The sequence below is a fragment of the Mustela nigripes genome, chromosome 10 (assembly GCF_022355385.1).
Source record: "Mustela nigripes isolate SB6536 chromosome 10, MUSNIG.SB6536, whole genome shotgun sequence".
Taxonomy (NCBI): domain Eukaryota; kingdom Metazoa; phylum Chordata; class Mammalia; order Carnivora; family Mustelidae; genus Mustela; species Mustela nigripes.
The window spans coordinates 11,165,669-11,186,442 of NC_081566.1; the positions used below are offsets into that span (position 1 = coordinate 11,165,669).

The following is a 20,774-nucleotide window of genomic DNA, read 5'->3' on the forward strand; positions in this document are numbered from 1 at the left end:
TGGTCATGATCCCAGCGTCCTGGGATCGAGTCCCACATCGGGCTCCTTGCTTGGCAGGGAGCCTGCTTCTCCCTCTGCCTCTGCCTGCCTCTCTGTCTGCCTGTGCTTGCTCGCTCTCTCTCCATCACTGACAAATAAATAAATAAATAATCTTAAAAAAAAAAAAAAAAATGTGACCTCTGATATGTATATAGTCTTCAATAATAAGCTTAACTGCAAAACAAATTAACACCAATTCAATATTATTAACTATAGACTTCAAATTCCATCAATTGTCCTGCTAATGTCCAATTTTTTTTAATTTAAAGATGTTTATTTATTTACTTAATAAGTAGGCACAGACAAGGAGGCAGACAGGAAAGCAGAGAGAGGGGGACAAGCAAGCTCACCGCCAAGCCGAGAGCCTGATGTGGGGCTTGATCCCAGGACCCTGAGACCATGACCTGAGCCAAAGGCAGACACTTACCCTACTGAGCCACCCAGGTGGCCCACACTGATGTCCAATTTTTTTTTAAGATTTTATAAATATAACCTTTATTTGACAGAGAGAGAGAGAGGTCACAAATAGGCAGAGAGGCAGACAGAGAGAGAGGGAAGCAGACTCCCCACTGAGCCTCCGGAGAGCCCGATGCGGGGCTCGATCCCAGGACCCTGAGACCATGACCCTAGCCAAAGGCAGAGGCTTAACCCTCTGAGCCACCCAGGCACCCTGATGTCCAATTTTTACTCCAGGATCATACTTGGCAGGCTTTAGTTTTCGTGCTTCCTTCGTGTCCTTTAATCTGGAAGAGGTTCTTCAGTCTCTGTCATTCACAACCTGGATTCACTGGCAGAGTACTGCCTAGTTACTGTATACTACCCCTCAAATTGGTTTCCTCTGATGTTCCCTCATAATTAAATTCAGGTTACATTTTTGACATCTAACATCAGAGAAGGGACGTTGTGTCGTGCTCAGTGCGTATCAGGAAGTATACCATCTCGATGTCATATTATTAGTGTTATTAACTTTGATCACCTGGTTAAAGTGACACCTGCTAAGTTTATTCTACTGTGAAGTTACTATATTTCTTCCCTTACACTTAATAAGTATCTAGTGAGGAGACTAAAAATTATGGATGTTTTTTTAAAAAAGATTTTATTTATTTACTTATTTGAGAGAGAGAGAAAGGTCAGACAGGGGGAGGGGAAGAGGGAAAAGCCAACCCCCAGCTGAGCAGGGAGCCCAACGCAGGGCTCATCCCAAGACCCGGGGATCACGACCTGACCCAAGGCTGATACTTAACTGACTAAGCCACCCAGGCACCACTGTAAATACCTATTTCTGATCATACTTTTGCACACTAATTTTAGCATCCACTGATTATTCCTGTCCAAAAGTTACAGATGAGACTGTTTCTGAGATACAATCCAACTCATTCTATCCTTAGCTATTCTAGCATCTTATTTTTTTTTAAGATTTTATTTATTTCAATGACAGAGAGAGAGAGAGATGACGAGTAGACAGAGAGGCAGGCAGAGGAAGAGGGGGCAAGCAGACTCCCTGCTAAGCAGAGAACCCAATGTGGGACTCAGTCTCAGCCAAAGGCAGAGGCTTAACCCACTGAGCCACCCAGGTGCCACTACTAGCATCTTAAAAACTTCACCTTGGGGTGCTTGAGTGGCTTAGCCATTGGGCATCTGCCTTCAGCTTAGGTCACCAGCCCTGCATCGGGCTCCGTGCTTGGCAGGAGACCTGCTTCTCCCTCTCCCACTGCCCACTGCTTTTGTTTCCTCTGTGTGTCTCTCTCCATCAGATAAATAAAATCTTTAAAAAAAAAAAAAAAAAAGAAAGAGAAAAAAAACCTTCATCTTTATTTGGTTAAGCTGTTGAAAATTTTAGAGAAGACTGGGATAGGGGAAATAATTTGCAATAAACACCCCCACTGATTAATATTTCATGTTGAGGGGCGCCTGGGTGGCTCAGTGGGTTAAAGCCTCTGTCTTCAGCTCAATTCATGATCCTAGGGTCCTGGGACAGAGCCCCACATCCCAGTCTCTGCTCAGCAGGGAGCCTGCTTCTCCTTCCCTCTCTCTGCCTGCCTGACTACTTGTGATCTCTGTCTGTCAAATAAATGAATAAATAAATCTTTAAAAAATACAAAAATGTTTCATGGTACCACACAGTTTTATTTTAATGATGCTCTTTACCGAAATAAACAAGCCTGAAATATAAGAAGACTTATGTACAAGTTGGTTCTATAGTGTCTCTTGAGTAAATTTATAGTGAAAAATTAATAAGTCAAAAAAATCATGACCCTCCACAGATGAACACCTGTTCTTAATTAAAAACTCTTGAAAAATAGTTTAAAAAGTAGTGAAAAAACTGAAAAATTGAAAAATATTTTTTAAAAAATTGAAAAATAGTTTTAAAACTCTTGAAAAAAAAGATGGAAATACTTCCTTAACATGATAAAATATATGTCCCTCAGTACTAAATCCAGAATCTTACTTAATAAGCCCCAGGGAGACCAGGAACAATACAAGAAGCCCCACTACCTCCACTACTGTTTAACATTACTCTGGAAGCATTACTCAGAGTGTATTAGCCTGGAAAGAACAATGAGAGGCATAAAAATTAAAAAAGAAATGAGACTGCATATCTGAAGATGACATGAGTACTCCCAGCTATTAAATTCTCTATAATTCTCTGTAACTGAAACAGTGTGATACAAATACAAGTATACAGATCAGTGAAACAGAATAGAAAGCTCAGAGTTAGAGCCAATTAGTATATGATCTATAATACAAACACTGTTTTTGACCCAGTGATTTGCTCTAACATTTTTTATTAATGGTGATGGGATTAACAGCCATTTAGAAAACAGTAAAATTAGATTCATACCGGGGCACTTGGGTGGCTCAGTTGGTTATGCATCTGACTTGATTTAAGCTCAGGTCATGATTTCAGGGTTGTTAGATGAAGCCCCACATCCAGCTCTGTGCTGGGCATGGAGCCTACTTAAGATTCTTTCTCACTCTCCCTCTGCCCCTCCATCCCCGACTCTGCATTCTCTCTCTCTAAAACAAAACAAAAAAAAAATAGATCCATACCTTATACCATACATACTAAATTCTAAATGAATCAGCAATGGGGGCGCCTACATGTCTCAGTGGGTTCGGCATTTGCCTTTGGCTATTTAGCCATGCCTAAGGCTCTGCTCAGCAGGAGCCTGCTTCTCCCTCTGCCTCTTCCCCTGCTTGTTCTGTCTCTCTCTCAAATAAATAAAATCTTAAAAAAAAAGAAAAAAAAAGAGTCAGAGATCTAAATGTAAAGATTTCAAGTATACAAGCTCTTGGGTACCTGGTACCTGGGTGGCTCAGTGAAACGCACAACTTGTGATTTCAGTTCAGGTCAGCTGTGAGATCAAGGAACAGGCTCCAAAATCAGCAGGGAGTCAGCTTAAGAGTCTCTCTCTCTCCCTCTGCCCCTCCTCCACTCCTCAGGCACACGTGTGCACACACATTCTCTCAAATAAAATAAAATATACAAGATCTAAAAGAAAGCATGGGGGGGGGCGCCTGGGTGGCTCACTGGGTTAAGCCTCTGCCTTTGGCTCAGGTCATGATCTCAGGGTCCTGGGATCAAGCCCCATATCAAGCTCTCTGCTTAGCAGGAAGCCTGCTTTCCCCCTCTCTCCCTGCCTACCTCTCTGCCTACTTGGGATTTCTCTCGCTGTCAAATAAATAAATAAAATCTTAAAAAAAAAAAAAAAAAGCACAGGTAAATTACTCTATCATAATCAAAGTGAAAAGACAACCTAAGGGAAAATATTTCCAATATTTATCAAAGAAAAAGGCTAATATTGATAATGTACAAAAAAATGCTTAAAATTTGGGGGCGCCTGGGTGGCTCAGTGGATTAAGCCTCTGCCTTCAGCTTGGGTTGTGATCTCAGGGTCCTGGGATGGAGCTCTCTGCTCAGCTGGGAGCCTGCTTCCCCCTCTCTCTGCCTGCCTCTCTGCCTACTTGTGCTCTCTGTCAAACAAATAAATAAAATCTTTTAAAAAAAAATGCTTAAAATTTGAAGCAGGAAAAAAAAAGACCAGAAATCTAATAAATGGTAAAAAGATATACATACATAAAATTTTTTTAAGATATATATAGACAACTCACAAAAATATATACATATGTACTTTACATATATAAAAAAATGTTTAACAGGGTGCCTGGCTGGATAAATCAGTAGAGCATTCAACTCTTGATCTCAGGTTCATGAGTTCAAGACCCACATTGGGCACAGAGTTTCCTTACAAAATAAAAAAGGAGGAGCACCTTGGTGGCTCAGTCAGTTAAGCTTCTGCCTTCAACTCAGGTAATGATCCCAGAGTCCTGGAATTGAGCCCCACACTGGGCTCGAATGCCCAGCTCCTGCTGGGCAGGGAGTCTGCTCCTCCTTCTATCCCTCTCCCTACTCATGCTTGCATTCTGTCTCTCTCTCTCTCTCTCTCTGAAATAAATAAAATTTTTAAAAGAATAAAATAGGACTGCCTGGATGGCTCAGTTGGTTAAGCATCTGCCTTTAGCTCAGGTCATGATCCCAAAGTCCCAGGACTGAGGCCTGTGTTGGGCTCCCTGCTCAGAAGGGAGTCTGCTTCTCCTTCTCCCTCTGCTCCTCCCCTCTGCTCACGCTCTCTCTCTCATTGACTCTCTCAAATACTCAAGAAATAGGGGCACCTGGGTGACTCAGTGGGTTAAGTCTCTGCCTTCGGGCTCAAGTCATGATCTCAGGATCCTAGGATTAAGCCCCACATCAAGCTCTCTGCTTAGCAGGGAACCTGTCTCTGCCCCCACTCTGCCTGCCTCTCCCCCTACTTGTGATCTCTCTCTCTGTGTGTCAAATAAATAAAATCGTTTAAAAAAAAAAAAAAACCTCTAAGAAATAAATAATTAAATAAATAAAAGCATTTATTTTTTTGACATATTTTGTTTATTTGAGAGAGCATGAGAGAGGGGAGGGTCACAGCAAGAAGCAGACTCCCCACTGGTCAGGGAGCCCAATGTCCCCCTCCTGGGACTCCAGGACCATGACCTGAGCCAAAGGCAGTCACCCAACCAACTGAACCACCCAAGTGCCCAAAAAGGAAGAACGTTTAAAAAAAACAGATGTTTAATTTACTGATAATATAACTTAAATGCATAATGAAACTATACTGAGACACCACTTCTCACCCATCATGGGCACATTCTTATTCTTGCCACTTTTCTGTTAATTTGAAATTCTTTCCCAACAAAAGTATTTTAAAAAATCTTAAATATAGGGGCGCCTGGGTGGCTCAGTGGGTTAAGCCGCTGCCTTCTGCTCAGGTCATGATCTCAGGGTCCTGGGATAGAGTCCCGCATCGGGCTCTCTGCTCGGCAGGGAGCCTGCTTCCCTCTCTCTCTCTCTCTGCCTGCCTCTCCATCTACTTGTGATTTCTCTTTGTCAAATAAATAAATAAAATCTTTAAAAAAAAATCTTAAATATAAAGGAAAGAGGTTACTTTTTCATGGAAGTAGCTAGAGAAACATATAATAATTGCAAATACCAAAATTATGGTATGTTCAAAATGATCTTAAAAATAACTCCAGGGGCTCCTGGGTGGCTCAGCGGGTTAAGCGACTGCCTTTGGCTCAGGTCATGATCCTGGAGTCCCGCATCGGGCTCCCTGCTGGGAAAGAAGTATGCTTCTCCCTCTGACCCTCCCCCTTCTCATGCTCTCTCTCTCTCCTCTCTCTCCCTCTCAAATAAATAAATAAAATATTTTTAAAAGAATAATAATAACTCCAGATTCTGGGATGCCTGGGTGGCTCAGTCAGTTAAGCCTCTGCCTTCGGCTCAGGTCATGATCTCGGGGTGCTGCGATCGAGCCCCCACAGGCTCCCTGCTCTGCGGGGCATCTGCTCTCCTTTTCCCTTTGCTCCTCTTCCCACTTGCGCTCTCTGCTCTCAATAAATAAATAAAATATTTAAAAAACAAAAATAACTGCAGGTTCTGAGTTCACATATTTTCTGCACATACAATAATAAATTACAGCCCATGATACATGAAAGAATAAAGATGTACTTAGGAATAATTTAACACTTGACTATAAATGTAGACTCCCTAGTTCCTTTTCATCACATTCAGTGCTATTTCAGGATGCTAGAGTATCCGTTTGACAAGTGCTTTCACTGAATACTTAGAGTGGGCTACATGCCATTTAATTTAACCCTTTCTTAAGTCTTTGCTACTCATGTATAATCAGCAAACCAGCACCTTTAGCTTGTCAGAAATGCAAAACCTCACACTCAACCAGACCTTACTGAATCACAATCTACACTTGAACCAAACCTGTGAGAGATTTATTTGCACATTAAAGTTCAAGAAGAGCTGCTCTTAGTGACTGAACCGGGGTTCATCTCTAGCTCCCACTAACTCTGAGGCACGAAGTGCAATTCCCCAGAGCAGCTCTCCTCCATGACATGACTCATGCCTGTTTCTCCAAACCCACTCATGGCCTCCACAGACTTCAAGGCAAGGAAGAGAAGGCAGGAAGAATGCACAGGATGTTTCATGGCAGACTCAGAAATGGCTTGTATCATCTCCAGCCCACACTCCACTAGCCAAAAAGGAATCACAGGACCCCAGTCAAACTGCAAGGGGGCTAAGAAACAGAGTCATCTTGTCTGCTCACAGGGCCAGGGTGGGGGAGGCGATGAATAAAGTTTAGTAATGAATACTGAGATGTCTCAGGAATACCAAGGAAAAGTTAAACAACAGGCTTGAGCAGAGGCAGACTATCATTAGGACTATGAACAGGAGTTCTACTTCTCTCAGTTCAAATTCTAAAGCCACTGGGGCCAGCCAATGAACTAACTCACTTTCTGTCAAGAGGTTCACTCTTAGTCTAATCAACTGATTCAAAAAAGAAAGAAAAGTGAACCTAAGCTGGCAAGCATTAGTAAGGACTCTTCATCCCAAGCAGCACACACCATTTCTTACAATTTCAAAATGAAACAAAATCTAAGAAAGATGTTCTCAAAGTTTATTTAAAATTTTAATTATAAAAAAAAGGATACAAGCTTGGGGGTGGGGGATACAAAATATAAAAAGTACAAAGGAATATCTTCCCTCCCACCTCCAAGTCCTATTCTCTAGAAGTAATCACATTCTGGGTGTTCTTCCAAACTTTTCCTATACATACAAGTACATACACACACCCACACACACACACACAAAGATTTATTTAAAATATATACATTGTTCTACAACTTTATTCACATAGCAGTGTGTCATGGACAGCCATCCAAATGTATAAAAATGGATCTATTTCCATCTGAACAGCTGGACAGTATAACATGGCTACACCATAACTTAACTAGTCCCCTATTAATGGACATTAAAATTTTCTCTCCCTTTTTGGGGCACCTGGGTGGCTCCATGGGTTAAGCCTCTGCCTTTGGCTCTGGTCCTGAACTTAGGGTCCTGGGATTGAGCCCCACATCAGGCTCTCTGCTTAGCAGAGAGCCTGCTTCCCCCCTCTCTCAGCATGCCTCTCTACCTACTTGTGAGCTCTCTCTCTCTCTGTGTTAAATAAATAAAATCTTTTTTAAAAATTTTCCCTCCCTTTTTAATTATCAAACTGCTATACTAAGCATCCTTGTGCAGCCACTGTTATTTGTAATTCTGTCAGAATTCCACCAAGCAGGGCTGAGAAAACCTAGTGCTCAGTTGACAGGTCCTATCAAATTGCACTCCTGCAAGTATATGAATGGTCTATATTTGTGTTTATAAGGAACATAATAGATACTTTTGGGGGGTTGTTATGAGAATTAAGTAAAATAATACAAAGTAAAGCACTTAAAATCATGCCTGGTATTGCTAAGTGATAATAAATATTAGCTACTGAATAATAATATTCAATCATCATATATTGCGGTGACAAGTAAATGGGAGCTAGCTCTCTTACTTTCCCTTGATAATCAAGGTTAATCATCATCCCATATTTGGCCGTATCCAATACAGGAGACCCATCTCTCCTTGACAGCTAAAAATTAAGAATGAGCCTAAAGTTAGACAAAAAGCAAAAATTGACTAACTCATCCCAACTAGGCAGCACTAAGTCCATACCTTCATTCCTGATCCCAAAATATATCCTGATTTATTGAGAAAACCAGAACCAAATTTTGTTCACTGGTTCACAGCATACACTAGGAACAAACCTTAGCCTCTGAAAATGATTTAAAAAAAAAAAAAAAAAAGTCCAATAGCGCCTGGGTTGCTCAGTCGGTTAAATGTCCAACTCTTGACTTCGGCTCAGGTTTTGATCTCAGTGTCCTGAGTTCAAGTACTGCACTGGATTCCACACTGGGCATGGAGACTACTTAAAAAGAAAAAGAAAAAAAAAAGACATGTCCACTGTTTTCTTTTTTAAATTTTTTGAAGATTTTATTTATTTATTTGACAGAGAGAGATCCCAAGTAGGCAGAGAGGCAGGCAGAGAGAGAGGGGAAGCAGGCTCCCTGCTGAGCAAAGAGCCCGATGCGGGGCTTGATCCCAGGACCCTGAGATCATGACCTGGGCTAAAGGCAGAGGCTTAACCCACTGAGCCACCCAGGTGTCCCAGGTCCGGTGTTTTCTAACAGTAGTTCTCAAAATACAGTCCAGGGACCAATGGAAGTCCCCAAAGCTCTTTCAGGAGACCCATGAAGTCAGAACTATTTTCTTAATAATACTAACACCTTTTCTGCCTTTTTTATTCTCATTCTCCCATGAGTGTACAGTCGAGTTTTCTAGAGGCTATATGACATTTTGTAAAATACTGAATGCAGAAGCAGTTATGGGAATCCAAAGGTCTTCTATTAAGTCAGACATTAAAGAGATACACAAAAATGTCAAGCAAGCAACTCTCTGTAAGTGTTCTTTTGTTTCAGAAAATATAGTCTGTTTCACTAAAAACTGTTAAAATGTAATAACTGTTTAAATACATATTTTCAAAAGTTGTCAGTTTTAATTTTTTATGCAATAAAATCATAGAGATAGCCACGTAAGTAAAGTACTCAGAGTAAAACCTATTCAGAATCCTAAATAACTGTTTGTTAAAGCCCCTCCTATGAAATCCTTCTCAATTTTTAGGAGTGTAAAGGAGTTCTGAGACTGAAAAGCTTGAGAAACACAGCTCTATGTTATCAGTTGTCTCAAATGACAGTGTAGTCAACAGCAGTCAAACCACAGGTTTTAGTCCATTGCTTCAATTGTCCTGTGAAAGTCAGAGGCAACCAGATAAGGTCTACAGAAACCTGTCAGTATGTCTCAGAGATGGCAGCACAGGTAGAGAAGGCTGATCAAAGGGCAGGAAAAGTTCCAAAAAGAACAAATCAGTGATCCCTCCCCGTTACAAAAGGGTCTACGATAAAAACCTGACACCGGCTGGCTGGCTGGTCCCAAATATGTGTTGCCATTTGGGGAACTCAGGATCCTCCTCTACTGGTGGCAAACCAGGCACTCTGTACCAGTAGAAGCCACATCACCCCTGGTGAGGCCAACTGTACTGCTGAGTTCCAAGCACCAGTCTCCACCCCACAGCTGCTCTGTTCCTGAGTTCTCTGAACAATCGCCAGGTTGTCTGAAGAAGGAGAAAAACTTACTGCTATCCACAAAGCAGGTCATCCTGTCTGATTAAGAACATCCTCTGCTGTAGCATTCACATGGACCAAATGTTTTCAGGCTCAGGGCTCTGCCATACCGCCCTTTCCCAAACCTCCTTGCAGAAGAAAAGGAAGAAGCAAAAGAAACAGGAATTATAACTCCGACTTAAAAAGAAAAATGGAAGTCATATCCACAGTCCTTTCCCAACCCCCCTCGTTATCAATCCTTCCTTGAACCTCAGGACTCCATTAGCCAGTGCCAGGCATCTGCAAATCCTGACTTCAAGCCATTTCTCAAGGTTCTACTCTTTGAGGACCTTCACAGTTCACCCTCCACCTCCCCAAGGAGAGTCTGTAACAAGACAGCAGTTTGCCAGCACCTGGTACTGACCAGCCATAAACCCACAGAATGCCTTTCACCCATTATTTAAACAGAGGTGAGTGCCTCCCTGTCCCCATGTGGCTCTTCCTACCAGGCCCTTAAATCTTGGCTCAGGAAGCAAATGTGAGAATTTTGCCTTTGTTGAAACTATTCATTCCAATGCTTAATGTTAATGTTCTTGGTAACTTCACTTACTTAGAAAATTCACCTATATAAAAGCGGGGGGGGGGGGGGTACAGGACCTGGCTGGTTCAGTCGGTTAAGCATCCAGCTCTTGATTTTGACTCCAGTCATGATCTCAGGTTGGTGAGATGGAGCCCCAAGCTGGGGCCCTGTGCTGGGCGTGTAGCCTGACTGGGATTCTCTCCCTCCCTCTCCCCTTCCCCACCCCACTCATACATGCACTCTCTCATTAAAAAGAAGAAAGAAAAGAGAAGAGAAAAGAAAGGAAGGATCAATCGATCTAAGACCTCAGCCTCTGTTTCCCGATCATTTTAACAATCTTCTTCCCTATCTCAGGTACTTTCTGCCATACCTTAAACCCTCTTGTTCCAACACACGCTACTATACATACATATATAAACACATATAAATAAATATATAGATATAGATACATAGATATATAGATATATCTCAAGTTCTCCCATTCCGACCACTCTACCTTTTCCTTGACCACACCATGTCCTCTAACCCCACAAGTCCATCACATTCCACTGTCCATCAACCTTATGGCCTCAGTCCCTTGCTCGAAATCATGGTGCCTGATTACCTCCCTTGCCTACGACTTCCACTTCTTTCTCCCACTCTCCATCCATTAAACCTGGAAATCCTGGATACACCCAAATTTCATAGTCAAGGAGCTGACCATGGAGAGAGAAAAAAGCACACCTGTGCTAAGTGCTCTCACTCTAAATAAATGAACACAAGTTTGATGTGGACCCCCAGCACTTCCCAGCTATGCTACATTCCATGAGGCAATTCACTCTTCTAGAAGGGTATTTCAAACCTTCTCTTCTCTAAGACTGAGTTACTCAGCAACCACTTCCTTAGCTGTCCTCAAAACATTCCATCGCGGCTGCCACCTTCTCTAGCATTCTTCTTCCGACCTCAGTCTATGAAGGTGTCCTGCCTTCCCCCAGGTTCAGTCCTTGGCGGAGATGGATTACATCAACTCACCACAGTGTTCTTTTCTTGCCCTTTAGTGCCTGGTCATATCTACCCACACTGCAGCTCAAATGTAGCTGCTTTATTTTCTATTAATTGATCAACTCTGTCTCATGGACATGGGGTTGTTTTTTCTATATTTAGTCTAAACTTCCTCATGAATACTCACCCTAGGAAATAGCCAGAAACTTAAAATTTGCCAAATATCTCTGTCTCTTCAGACATTTAAGTTTAATTCCTTACCCGAGCTGGTTTAAATAGGTGCTTTCAGGTAAATTTTCTCCAAATGGGGCTTAAGGGACACAATCTTATGGTGCAAGAAGACCTAGGATCTTGGTATTTCTGTGGATCTTCACTGACCTCTGCTGCAAAGAGGTGATCATGTCCCATACCTGGACTGTTGCCATCTCACCTTCTGGGATGTCATGTCTGCTCCCAGCGCTGTATCCATGACCCTGACCTTCAGTCTGGAGTTGTGTGATGCCTGCTGTCCCACCAGCTCCTCCACACCCCACCCGGTGATATGAGAGCATTTCAGACTCCCCTGCTACCACAGGCTCATCTGTCTAGCCACTTCCTTCTACCACTGCTGTGCTATATCTCCAAGTTGGAACAGCACCACCCCCCAAAATTCCAAATAAGGAGCACAGCCAAAGGCCTTCTACTTTTGACTGACCCCTCAACCTATTGAACACACTCACCCCAACTCCAAAACTCGGACCAGATGAGGAAACTCAAAACAGATATTTCAAGGGCAGCTCAGTCAGTAGAGTGTATAACTCTTGATCTTAGGGTTGTGAGTTCAAGCCCCACACTGGGTGTAGAGATTACTTTTTTAAAAAAGATCTTTCATGGCACCTGGATGGCTCAGTGGGTTAAAGCCTCTGCCTTTGGCTCAGATCATGATTTCAGGGTCCTGGGATTGAGCCCTGAGTCGGGCTCTCTGCTTAGCGGGGAGCCAACTCCCCCCACCACTCTGCCTGCCTCTCTGCCTACTTGTGATCTCTGTCTGTCAAATAAATAAATAAATAAAAATCTTTTTTAAAAAATTAAATTAAATTTTAAAAAAAGATCTTTCCAAAAAATCCCCAAACTTGTCTTTCTCGTAATTTATTTTCCCTACCTTTGTCCCCATTCTTCCCATAATTTACCAGGGCTTTCTCAGGGCTGGAAAAGATGAACTTTCAATTTCCAATTCATCCTCCTCCCTGTTGGAAGGCACTAAGCCTCAAGCTCAGCCTTAATGATGGAAGAGAAATCATATCCTCTTTACCCAAGAAAAGAAACTATCATCAGAGTATGTCAGAGGAAGTTCTTGATACAGAAACTACAGGCAACTTGTAACTTTAGAAAACAAAAACAAACATACAGTGACTTAAAATTGCCTTAAATAAAAAAAAAAAAAAAAATTGCCTTAAATACTATCCCTTCACAACTTTAACTGTTAGCATCTCCTGTGTGCTAGGCTCCAAGGATATAAGATTAGAGAACTGGGTCACTGAAGTGGGTAGACCTACAAACAAAATAATTACAATGGAATTTTATATGCCGGGTTTATGAAAACAGAAAACACAAGTAACCCTTTGTCAATCTTTTCCAGGTCAAACTAAAGAGGTGAGCCCCACTGCAGAAAAAGGATCATATAAATTATTTCAGGTCACAACTTTATATCATTTAATCTTTCTGCAATTTACATACTTCATTTTTTTTCTACTCACACGATGAAAAACCAGTCCTTACTGAGAGAAAAAAGGGAAGAAAAGCCATGAAGCGGGTTCATTCAAGTTTCTCTATTAATAAAAATCAATATGTGAGAACTAAAGCCCTTTCAAACAGCCCAAGACCAAAGGAAATCGGGTAGAATGAAATAATAAATTACAATAAATCTGTTATTTTATGTTGCCACCCCCACCCCAGACTGTTAGTGTTACAAATGAGTCTTTTCATTCCATTTAATTCAAATGGAAGACAGCAGAAAGGCAAGAACAGCTAAAGGAAAATTCAGCCAGATGTTCTTAACACAAACTAAAAGCTTACTATGTGTCAGGCACTTGGGGCTACAAAAATTGAAAGATGTAACACCTACACTCGAGGCCTTCACAACTGATGATGAACAAACAAATTTTACTTACAAGGTGAGAAAGAACACAGAAACTTTACCCCAGTGATGATCATTCAATTGTAGTAGAAAACTGCACCAAACAGTGCACCACAGTTTGATTTCTCTAACACTGTTTTCAGGCTGTGCTGATTCCCAACTAGGCACTGCAGAAATACTAACCACTGACATGGAAGTGTTCAACTGAGCACCTACTACCACAGCTTAGGTCAGCTATATCCTAGTAAGGGCATGGTATTTACTGATATCCCTTTCTTATTTTATGTTTGCTAATTCCCCCACTATAATGCATATTGGTGGGAACAGAGACTGCCTCCTTTCCTAAAAGCCAAGAAGTCCTAACAGTCACCTTCTCAAACTCTCTTGCAGCGAGGATGCAGGCAGTGACCCAGTCTCAGCTAACCCAAGACACCACTGAGGATTTTGAATCAGAAGCTAATACCACAAAAAAGCATGGATGAGAAAGCAGCATTCCAACAATACTCAGTTTCCCCACAGCAGTGGCAAGAGTACCGGCAGCAGAGCCCAGGATTGCGGTGCTGGTAACACATGTGGGAGAAGCTAGCACTACCAGGCAGCATCACAAATGATGTACTCCCCAGGTCCCAACTCCAACTACTTCTGAAGTGTAATTCTGACTATGGAACTCCCCTTGGTTCCTACCCACTTTCAGAACTGGGGTTCCTCCAGACCTCAAAGTAATGCTGAGATCTCCCCAATGCTCTTACATGAAATTCCTTTTTTGCTTAAAGCATTACTAACCAAGTAATGTCTCATTAATGAGCTATAGGAGTAATAGCTAACAGTAATGAAATAGCATAGTAAATAAAGAAGCATCCCACCCACCAACAGCTGGGTCTGCATAGTCTACTTTGGAAAACAGACAATTTGTGTATCACATGACTCAAGTTCAGCTCTGATAATTCAGTGAATCATCTGTCATCATGTATTAATTCCAAAACTTCTCCATCTCAACTACTAAATAACTTTGCCAGTCTGATCTCATCTGGAAGACGACCCACACCTCCTCTCTCCATCACCTACTATTATAGGGCAGCCAGTTTTCTACTCAAACTTGAGGTACATCCCCAGATGATTTAACAGGAGCAAGAAGAGCCCAGCTCTCCACTTTGCCTGAATAAGAATCAAAGATCTCGGGATGCCTGGGTGGCTCAGTTGGTTAAGCGGCTGCCTTCGGCTCAGGTCATGATCCCAGCGTCCTGGAATCGAGTCCCGCATCCGGCTCCTTGCTCGGCAGGGAGCCTGCTTCTCCCTCTGCCTCTGCCTGCCTCTCTGTCTGCCTGTGCTCACTCGCTCGCTCTCCCTCTATGCCTGACAAATAAATAAATAAAATCTTAAAAAAAAAAATCAAAGATCTATAACTTTCAACTGGAGGCCTTCAGCAAATAGTCGAGTCCTAAATTAACTGTTTTCAAAACTTTTTTTTACGTTGTGACGTTTACAAAAACTTGAAAGTGCTCTGTCAACTGATTTTTTTACTGTTACTGTTATGGTCATATCAGGAAGCTACAGATACAATTGTTACTGTTACTTAGTAACTTTAAAATGCAAAGTTAAATAAATAAACTCCTCAATTACGAATCAAAAGAGGAACTGGTTAAGATTAATGGTCAAGCTACCGATCTGAATTCTGCAACTACCTCCTCACCTCCACCCACCCAAATCCCAGGCTAGGAGATCTGAAGGGTGTTCCTGCGGAAAATCATCCCACCCATCTCCTCTTTGGCAGATAATAGGAGCTCAGTAACATTAGTTGCTCGACACAAGTCCTACGACCCTGTGTGTGTGTGTATACACACACACACTGTGTTTCCATAAATTGCTTTAACATAGCACTTTACATTGGCCCCGGACTTCCAGGCTTATGAAACACTTTCGCAGGAATTCTCGCATCCCGAAAGACGGTTAAGACTTAGACTTGCCTGCACAGCCATTAAAGGCAAAGCACACCATGCAACCTCGGTAACTTGGGCTCCCACCGCACTGCACTGCATCTCTAGTTCAGCCCTTCGGATTCGCTGTAGGTAATTCTCGCTCTCACCGATGCGCTCCGTAGGGATGCCCCGTTCATGTCCGGAGCTCCAGGCGGAACACAACCTGGACCCTGGAAAGTGTTCGGTAAACAGCGAGATTCTTCCGCCTCCTGCCAGCCGGGTCCTCTCCTGGCGGGTCCCGACTACCGAGCCCGGTTGGCACACATCCCTGCGCCCCCACCACCACCCCCAGCCAGCTGTGACCTCCGGGGCCGCACGGATGAAGCGTGCCGCCCGGGACACAGACTTTTGGTTCCCCGGTAAAATTACCCGCAGCACAACGCTGCCCCTTAGCTCTGCCCCGCCGGCTCCCTCCGGTTCCTACGGCAGCCCGGGGGCACGGGCGGGGGGTGCTACCGGGTCCGGCTCGGCCCCACGGAGGGACGGGGGCTGAGCCTGGGACGCCCCCCAGCCCTCGCACCCAGTCCCCTGCCAGCCGCGACGCGCCCCGGAAAACGCGGGGCTGAGCACCTGGGCAGCAACCCCCAAACGTGCGCACCCACGACCCGGCAGCGTCCCGCACCCACGACCCGGCGGGCAGCCCCACTACGTCCCCCGCACGCCGAGGGCTCGGGTGGGCGACAGCGCTCCGCACGTACCCGAGGAGGCAGCGGTCGCAGACGACGCCACGACTCCCCTTGCACACCGTGTACGCCAAGGGATCCGAGCGGAAGAGCAGCTCTCCGGGGCGCAGCTGCGCCAAGGCGCGCAGCCCGTTTCCCCTGTTGGCGGTGCTGAACTTTTCCACCTTCGGGGGCTCCATCACCTCAGGTCCGCACCTCAGCGGTCCGCCGCGTCCGGCAGCTGGCGTCTCGCGTGCAGCGGGGAGGCGCGCGCCTGCGCCGTACGCGCACGCGTACGCCCGAGGGGCGGGGCGGGGCGGGCGCGCGGGGCCTCTGAGCATGCCCAGACCCGGTCCGGCGGCGAGGCGGGCCGGAGCGGCGCGCGGGGTGGGGTTGTGCCTCGGGGCTGCCAGGGCCGGCCACCGTCGGTCCCCAAGCCGCTCCGCGAGGAGTGGCGGTGTTACACACACTGGCCCAGCGTTCAGTTAGGATAGTTTGTATGCAGACGGAGAGGTGAGGGAACAGTGCGGTGGATACCTCTATACCCTCTTCCGAGATCAGACCGTTCTTGGCATTTTACCATTTCTGCTCATTTTCTCTCCCCAGGTATGTAGGTATTGTTGTTGAACCCGGTGAAAGGATGTTGGTCTGTTCTTGAATCGTTTAAAAGTAAGCTGCAGACACCATGATTGCTCATAACTCATTTTTTTTTTTAAGATCTTATTTATTTATTTGTCAGAGAGAGAGGAAGAGCGAGCACAGGTAGACAGAATGACAGGCAGAGGCAGAAGGAGAAGCAGGCCCCCTGTCGAGCAAGGAGCCCGATGCGGGACTCGATCCCAGGACGCCAGGATCATGACCTGAGCCGAAGGCAGCTGCCCAACCAACTGAGCCACCCAGGCGTACCTCATAACTCATTTCTTAATTAAGTGCTGTCACCTGCGCTGAGCAGAAGCTTGAGAACAAAGCAGAAGCTGACCCCTGCGACCCACCACCCAACTCCTGGGTGGGTGGTGTGTGACAGTCCTCCAGGATGCTCCCAGCTAGCTTCACGTTAATGCTTTGCTAGAGGGGAAAACAACCTTAGCTAGACAGTAGCAAGGCCTCCAGTGTCCTTAGGGTCTTCTGTAGTTTGTGAAAAGTCCTTTTAGACACCTCCCTTTTTCCTTACCTCCCCTGACTCTCAGGTATATATATATATAAAATCAACCACTCCACACAAACCCAGTACAGCAGCTCTTTCTGCCCACAGGGCCCATCCCTGTGCTTTAATAAAACCACGTGGGTTTTTTTGCACCAAACACATCTCAAAAATTTGTTCTTGGGGACACCTGGGTGGCTCAGTGGGTTAAAACTTCTGCTTTCAGCTCGGGTCATGATCTCAGGGTCTTGAGATCGAGCCCCACATCAGACTCTCTGCTCAATGGGGAGCCTGCTTCCCCCCTGTCTCTGCCTGCCCTTCTGTCTGCTTGTGATAATCTATCTCTCTCTCTATCTCTCTCTCTCTGTCTGTCAAATAAATAAATCTTTAAAAAAAAAATTTGTTCTTGCTGGACTGGATTTCAACAACACTCCAAAACTCCGTCACATGTATTTCCTCAGAATAAAAACAATATCCTACAGGACTACAGTATGAGGGACACCTTGGTGGCTCTGTGGGTTGAGCATCAGATTCTTGGTTTCTGCTTATAGGGGGATATCAGGGTCATGAGATCAAGCCCCACTACTGGCTCCCCACTCAGGAGGGAATCTGCTGCTCTCCCCTCTCCCTTTGTCCCCCATGCCATAAATAAGTCTTAAAAAAAAACAACAACAACATACTATCATTATTGATGTGGGAAACAAAGGCAGAATAAAATTATTAAATTTCCTTACTACCTACAGCCCATTGACAAGTCCTTGAAACACACAGGGTGACATTCCTCTAGGGACTCAGTTGCCTTGATGTTAATACTTTGCTAACGGCAAAAGGCAATCTTATAACAACCCATCAGGATCCTGTAAAAGTCTACTTTAACATATAAAAATTCCTTTGGAGGGGCGCCTGGGTGGTTCAGTCGTTGGGTGTCTGCCTTCGGCTCAGGTCATGATCCTGGGATCCTGGGATCCTGGGATCAAGCTCCACACTACCCTCCCCGCTTAGCGGGAAGCCTGCTTCTCACTTTCCTACTCCTCCTGCTTGTGTTCCCGTTCTCGCTGCCTCTCTGTCAAGTAGGTAAATAAAATCTTTTTAAAAAAATTAAAAAATTAAAATTCCTTTGGAAATTTCCATTATCTCTACTCCCCAAGATACACGTTGGCAATCATTCCCCAAGCATATGACCCACTTGATGTCATTTGGGAATGTAGGTGAGGATTGGTGGGGTGAGATCCGAAGCCAATGACCAAGAAAATACTTGAGACATCTTTGGTGCAAAAGAATGGTTTTATTAAAGAACAGGGAAAGAACCTGTGGGCATCAAGAGCTACGGAGAGGTGGCTGATGATAACTTGGGTGTTGCGGGAGGTAAGGGAAAGGGAGGTTTTCAAGAGAACTTTCATATGCTACAGAGGACCTACCAGGTAGTAGAGGCCTGGCCATTGTCACGTTAAGGTTGCTTTCCCCTCTAGCAAGGTATGAACATGAAGATAGTTGGGAAGTTCCTGGAGGAACATCACACACATCCCACCTAGGAATGCTTTGTCCTCAGCTTGACTTCTTCTCCCTCATCACACCACACATCCCCAGGCATAGGACCCATTGATATACACCAAGACAAGGGGCTCATGACCAAGGTTTTATTGGGTAGCTTCCTGGAAGAATATCACATATATCCCACCCCAGAGTGGGGGTAGGGGGAGGGAGGGAGGTCTAAGGGTGTCAGCTTGTGCTTTGTCTTCAGCTAGCCTTCTGAATCCTCATCATTTGCCCCCTGAACAATTTTGATCCTTAAATCTTCAAGGTTGTTGCAGGTGGAGGTTCTCATCTTCTGTAACTTCTTCCTTAGTTCCTTAAAACTGTTTGGTCATATCTGAGTCTGTGCATATCTCTTTCAAATATGACATTAGAGTTAAAGCCTTGGTAAAATAACCAATGTTTCTAATGGTGTCCTGTTATAAGGAGAAAAGATTCTATTGAACTTGGGCAAATGACTCTGATTGCCATGGAAGAAAGAATACTTATTGATAGATCCTTTGAATTTCAGAGGGTTTAGGTAGAGAGAAAAGTTCAATGCTTCAATTTGTTTTATTATTTCTATGTATCAGTGATGTCTTAAGAGAAAGTTTTCTTAGTCTGGAAGAACGGTTAGAGAACAGGCAATGTTTCACTCAAGAATTACAAAAACTATAAATGGCAAAAGACTAAAAAATGGACATGGTTAAAAATCTGAGGAAAGGGGGAACCTGGGTAGCTCAGTGCTTAAGTGTCTGCCTTCGGCTCAGATCATGATCCCAGGGTCTTAGGATCCAGCCCTGCATTGGGCTCCCTGCTCAGCCGGAAGCCTGCTTCTCCTTCTCCCGCTCCTCCATCCAGCTTGTGTTCTCTCTCTTGCTGTCTCTCTCTCAGTGTCAAATAAACAAATAAAATCTTTAAAAAAAAAAAAAACAAGGGCGCCTGGGTGGCTCAGTGGTTTAAGCCGCTGCCTTCGGCTCAGGTCACGATCTCAGGGTCCTGGGATCAAGTCCCATATCGGGCTCTCTGCTCAGCAAGGAGCCTGCTTCCGTCTCTCTCTCTCTGCCTGCCTCTCTCTCCATCTACTTGTCATCTCTCTCTGTCAAATAAATAAATAAAATCTTAAAAAAAAAAAAAGGTTTTAAAAAAGAAAAAAAAACAAAAACAAAACCTGAGGAGAGGTTACAAAATGTCTGCCAATGGGGTGTGTGGGTGGCTCAGTAGGTTAAGCCTATGCCTTCTGCTCAGGTCATGATCTCAGGGTCCTGGGATCAAGCCCCACATAGGGCTCTCTGCTCAGCGGGGAGCCTACATTCCCCTCTCTCTCTCTCTCTGCCTACTCTCTGCCTAATTATGATCTTGTCTGTCAAATAAATAAATAAAATCTTTTTTTAAAAGTCTGGCAAGGAAATCAATTATTTCTATAACACTTAACACTTTAATAATCAAAATATTAAGTGATGATCTTATACCAGAATATATTATAACTTTAGGAACTGGGGCAGCTGGGTGGCTCAGTTGGTTAAGGTCTGCCTTCTGCTAAGTCATGATCCCAGGATAGCTGGATTGAGTCCCACATTGGGCTTCCTGCTCAGTGGAGAGTCTGCTTCTCCCTTTTCCCTCTTCCTCTGTCATTCCTCTCCCACTGTGAATGATTTTGCTCTCTCAAATAAATAAAAACCTTTAAAAAACAAAAACAAGAACAACAACAAAAAAAAAACATTTTAGGGGTGCCAGAGTGGCTCAGTTGGTTAAGCATCTGCCTTCGGCTCAGGTCATGGTCCCGGATCCTGGGATCAAGCCCCACATCAGGCTCCCTGCATGGTGATGAGACTGCTTCTCCCTCTGCCTCTACTGTTCCCCCTGCTTATACTCTCTTGATCTGTCAAATAAATAATTAAAAGCTTTAAAAAAATCAAGAAACTTTAGGAACTGGGTATTATTTCTAGAATAGTTAGAGCATTTACCCAAATGTAACCTAAGGCTTATCATTTAACAGTACTTCCAGAGTAACTTACCATACCAAATAAAAAGACCTAATGAGTTAAAGACACTCATTTACAATTTAAATCTTGGGAAGTTTGTTAAAACCTTAGAAAGTTTTTACAGCCTGTGCCTAAATAGGATTAGGAATCAAAGACCTTATAAAGACAAAAACAGAAACTGGGGGTTTTGCGGGGGCAGACCAAAGAAA

At 44.0% G+C, this 20,774-nt stretch overlaps 1 protein-coding gene across 4 annotated transcripts in view; it reads right to left on the bottom strand.

The window, feature by feature from the left end:
* SMYD3 (SET and MYND domain containing 3) overlaps positions 1-16,209 on the bottom strand; it is a 769,649-nt gene extending 753,440 nt beyond the window's left edge. For all 4 annotated transcript variants that reach the window (XM_059412565.1, XM_059412567.1, XM_059412568.1 and 1 more), the window contains exon 1: positions 15,964-16,209. In XM_059412565.1, the coding sequence (XP_059268548.1) occupies positions 15,964-16,127 (164 nt within the window). In that variant the 5' untranslated portion in view covers positions 16,128-16,209. The remainder of the gene's footprint in view (positions 1-15,963) is intronic.
* Between the last annotated feature and the right edge of the window lie 4,565 nt (positions 16,210-20,774).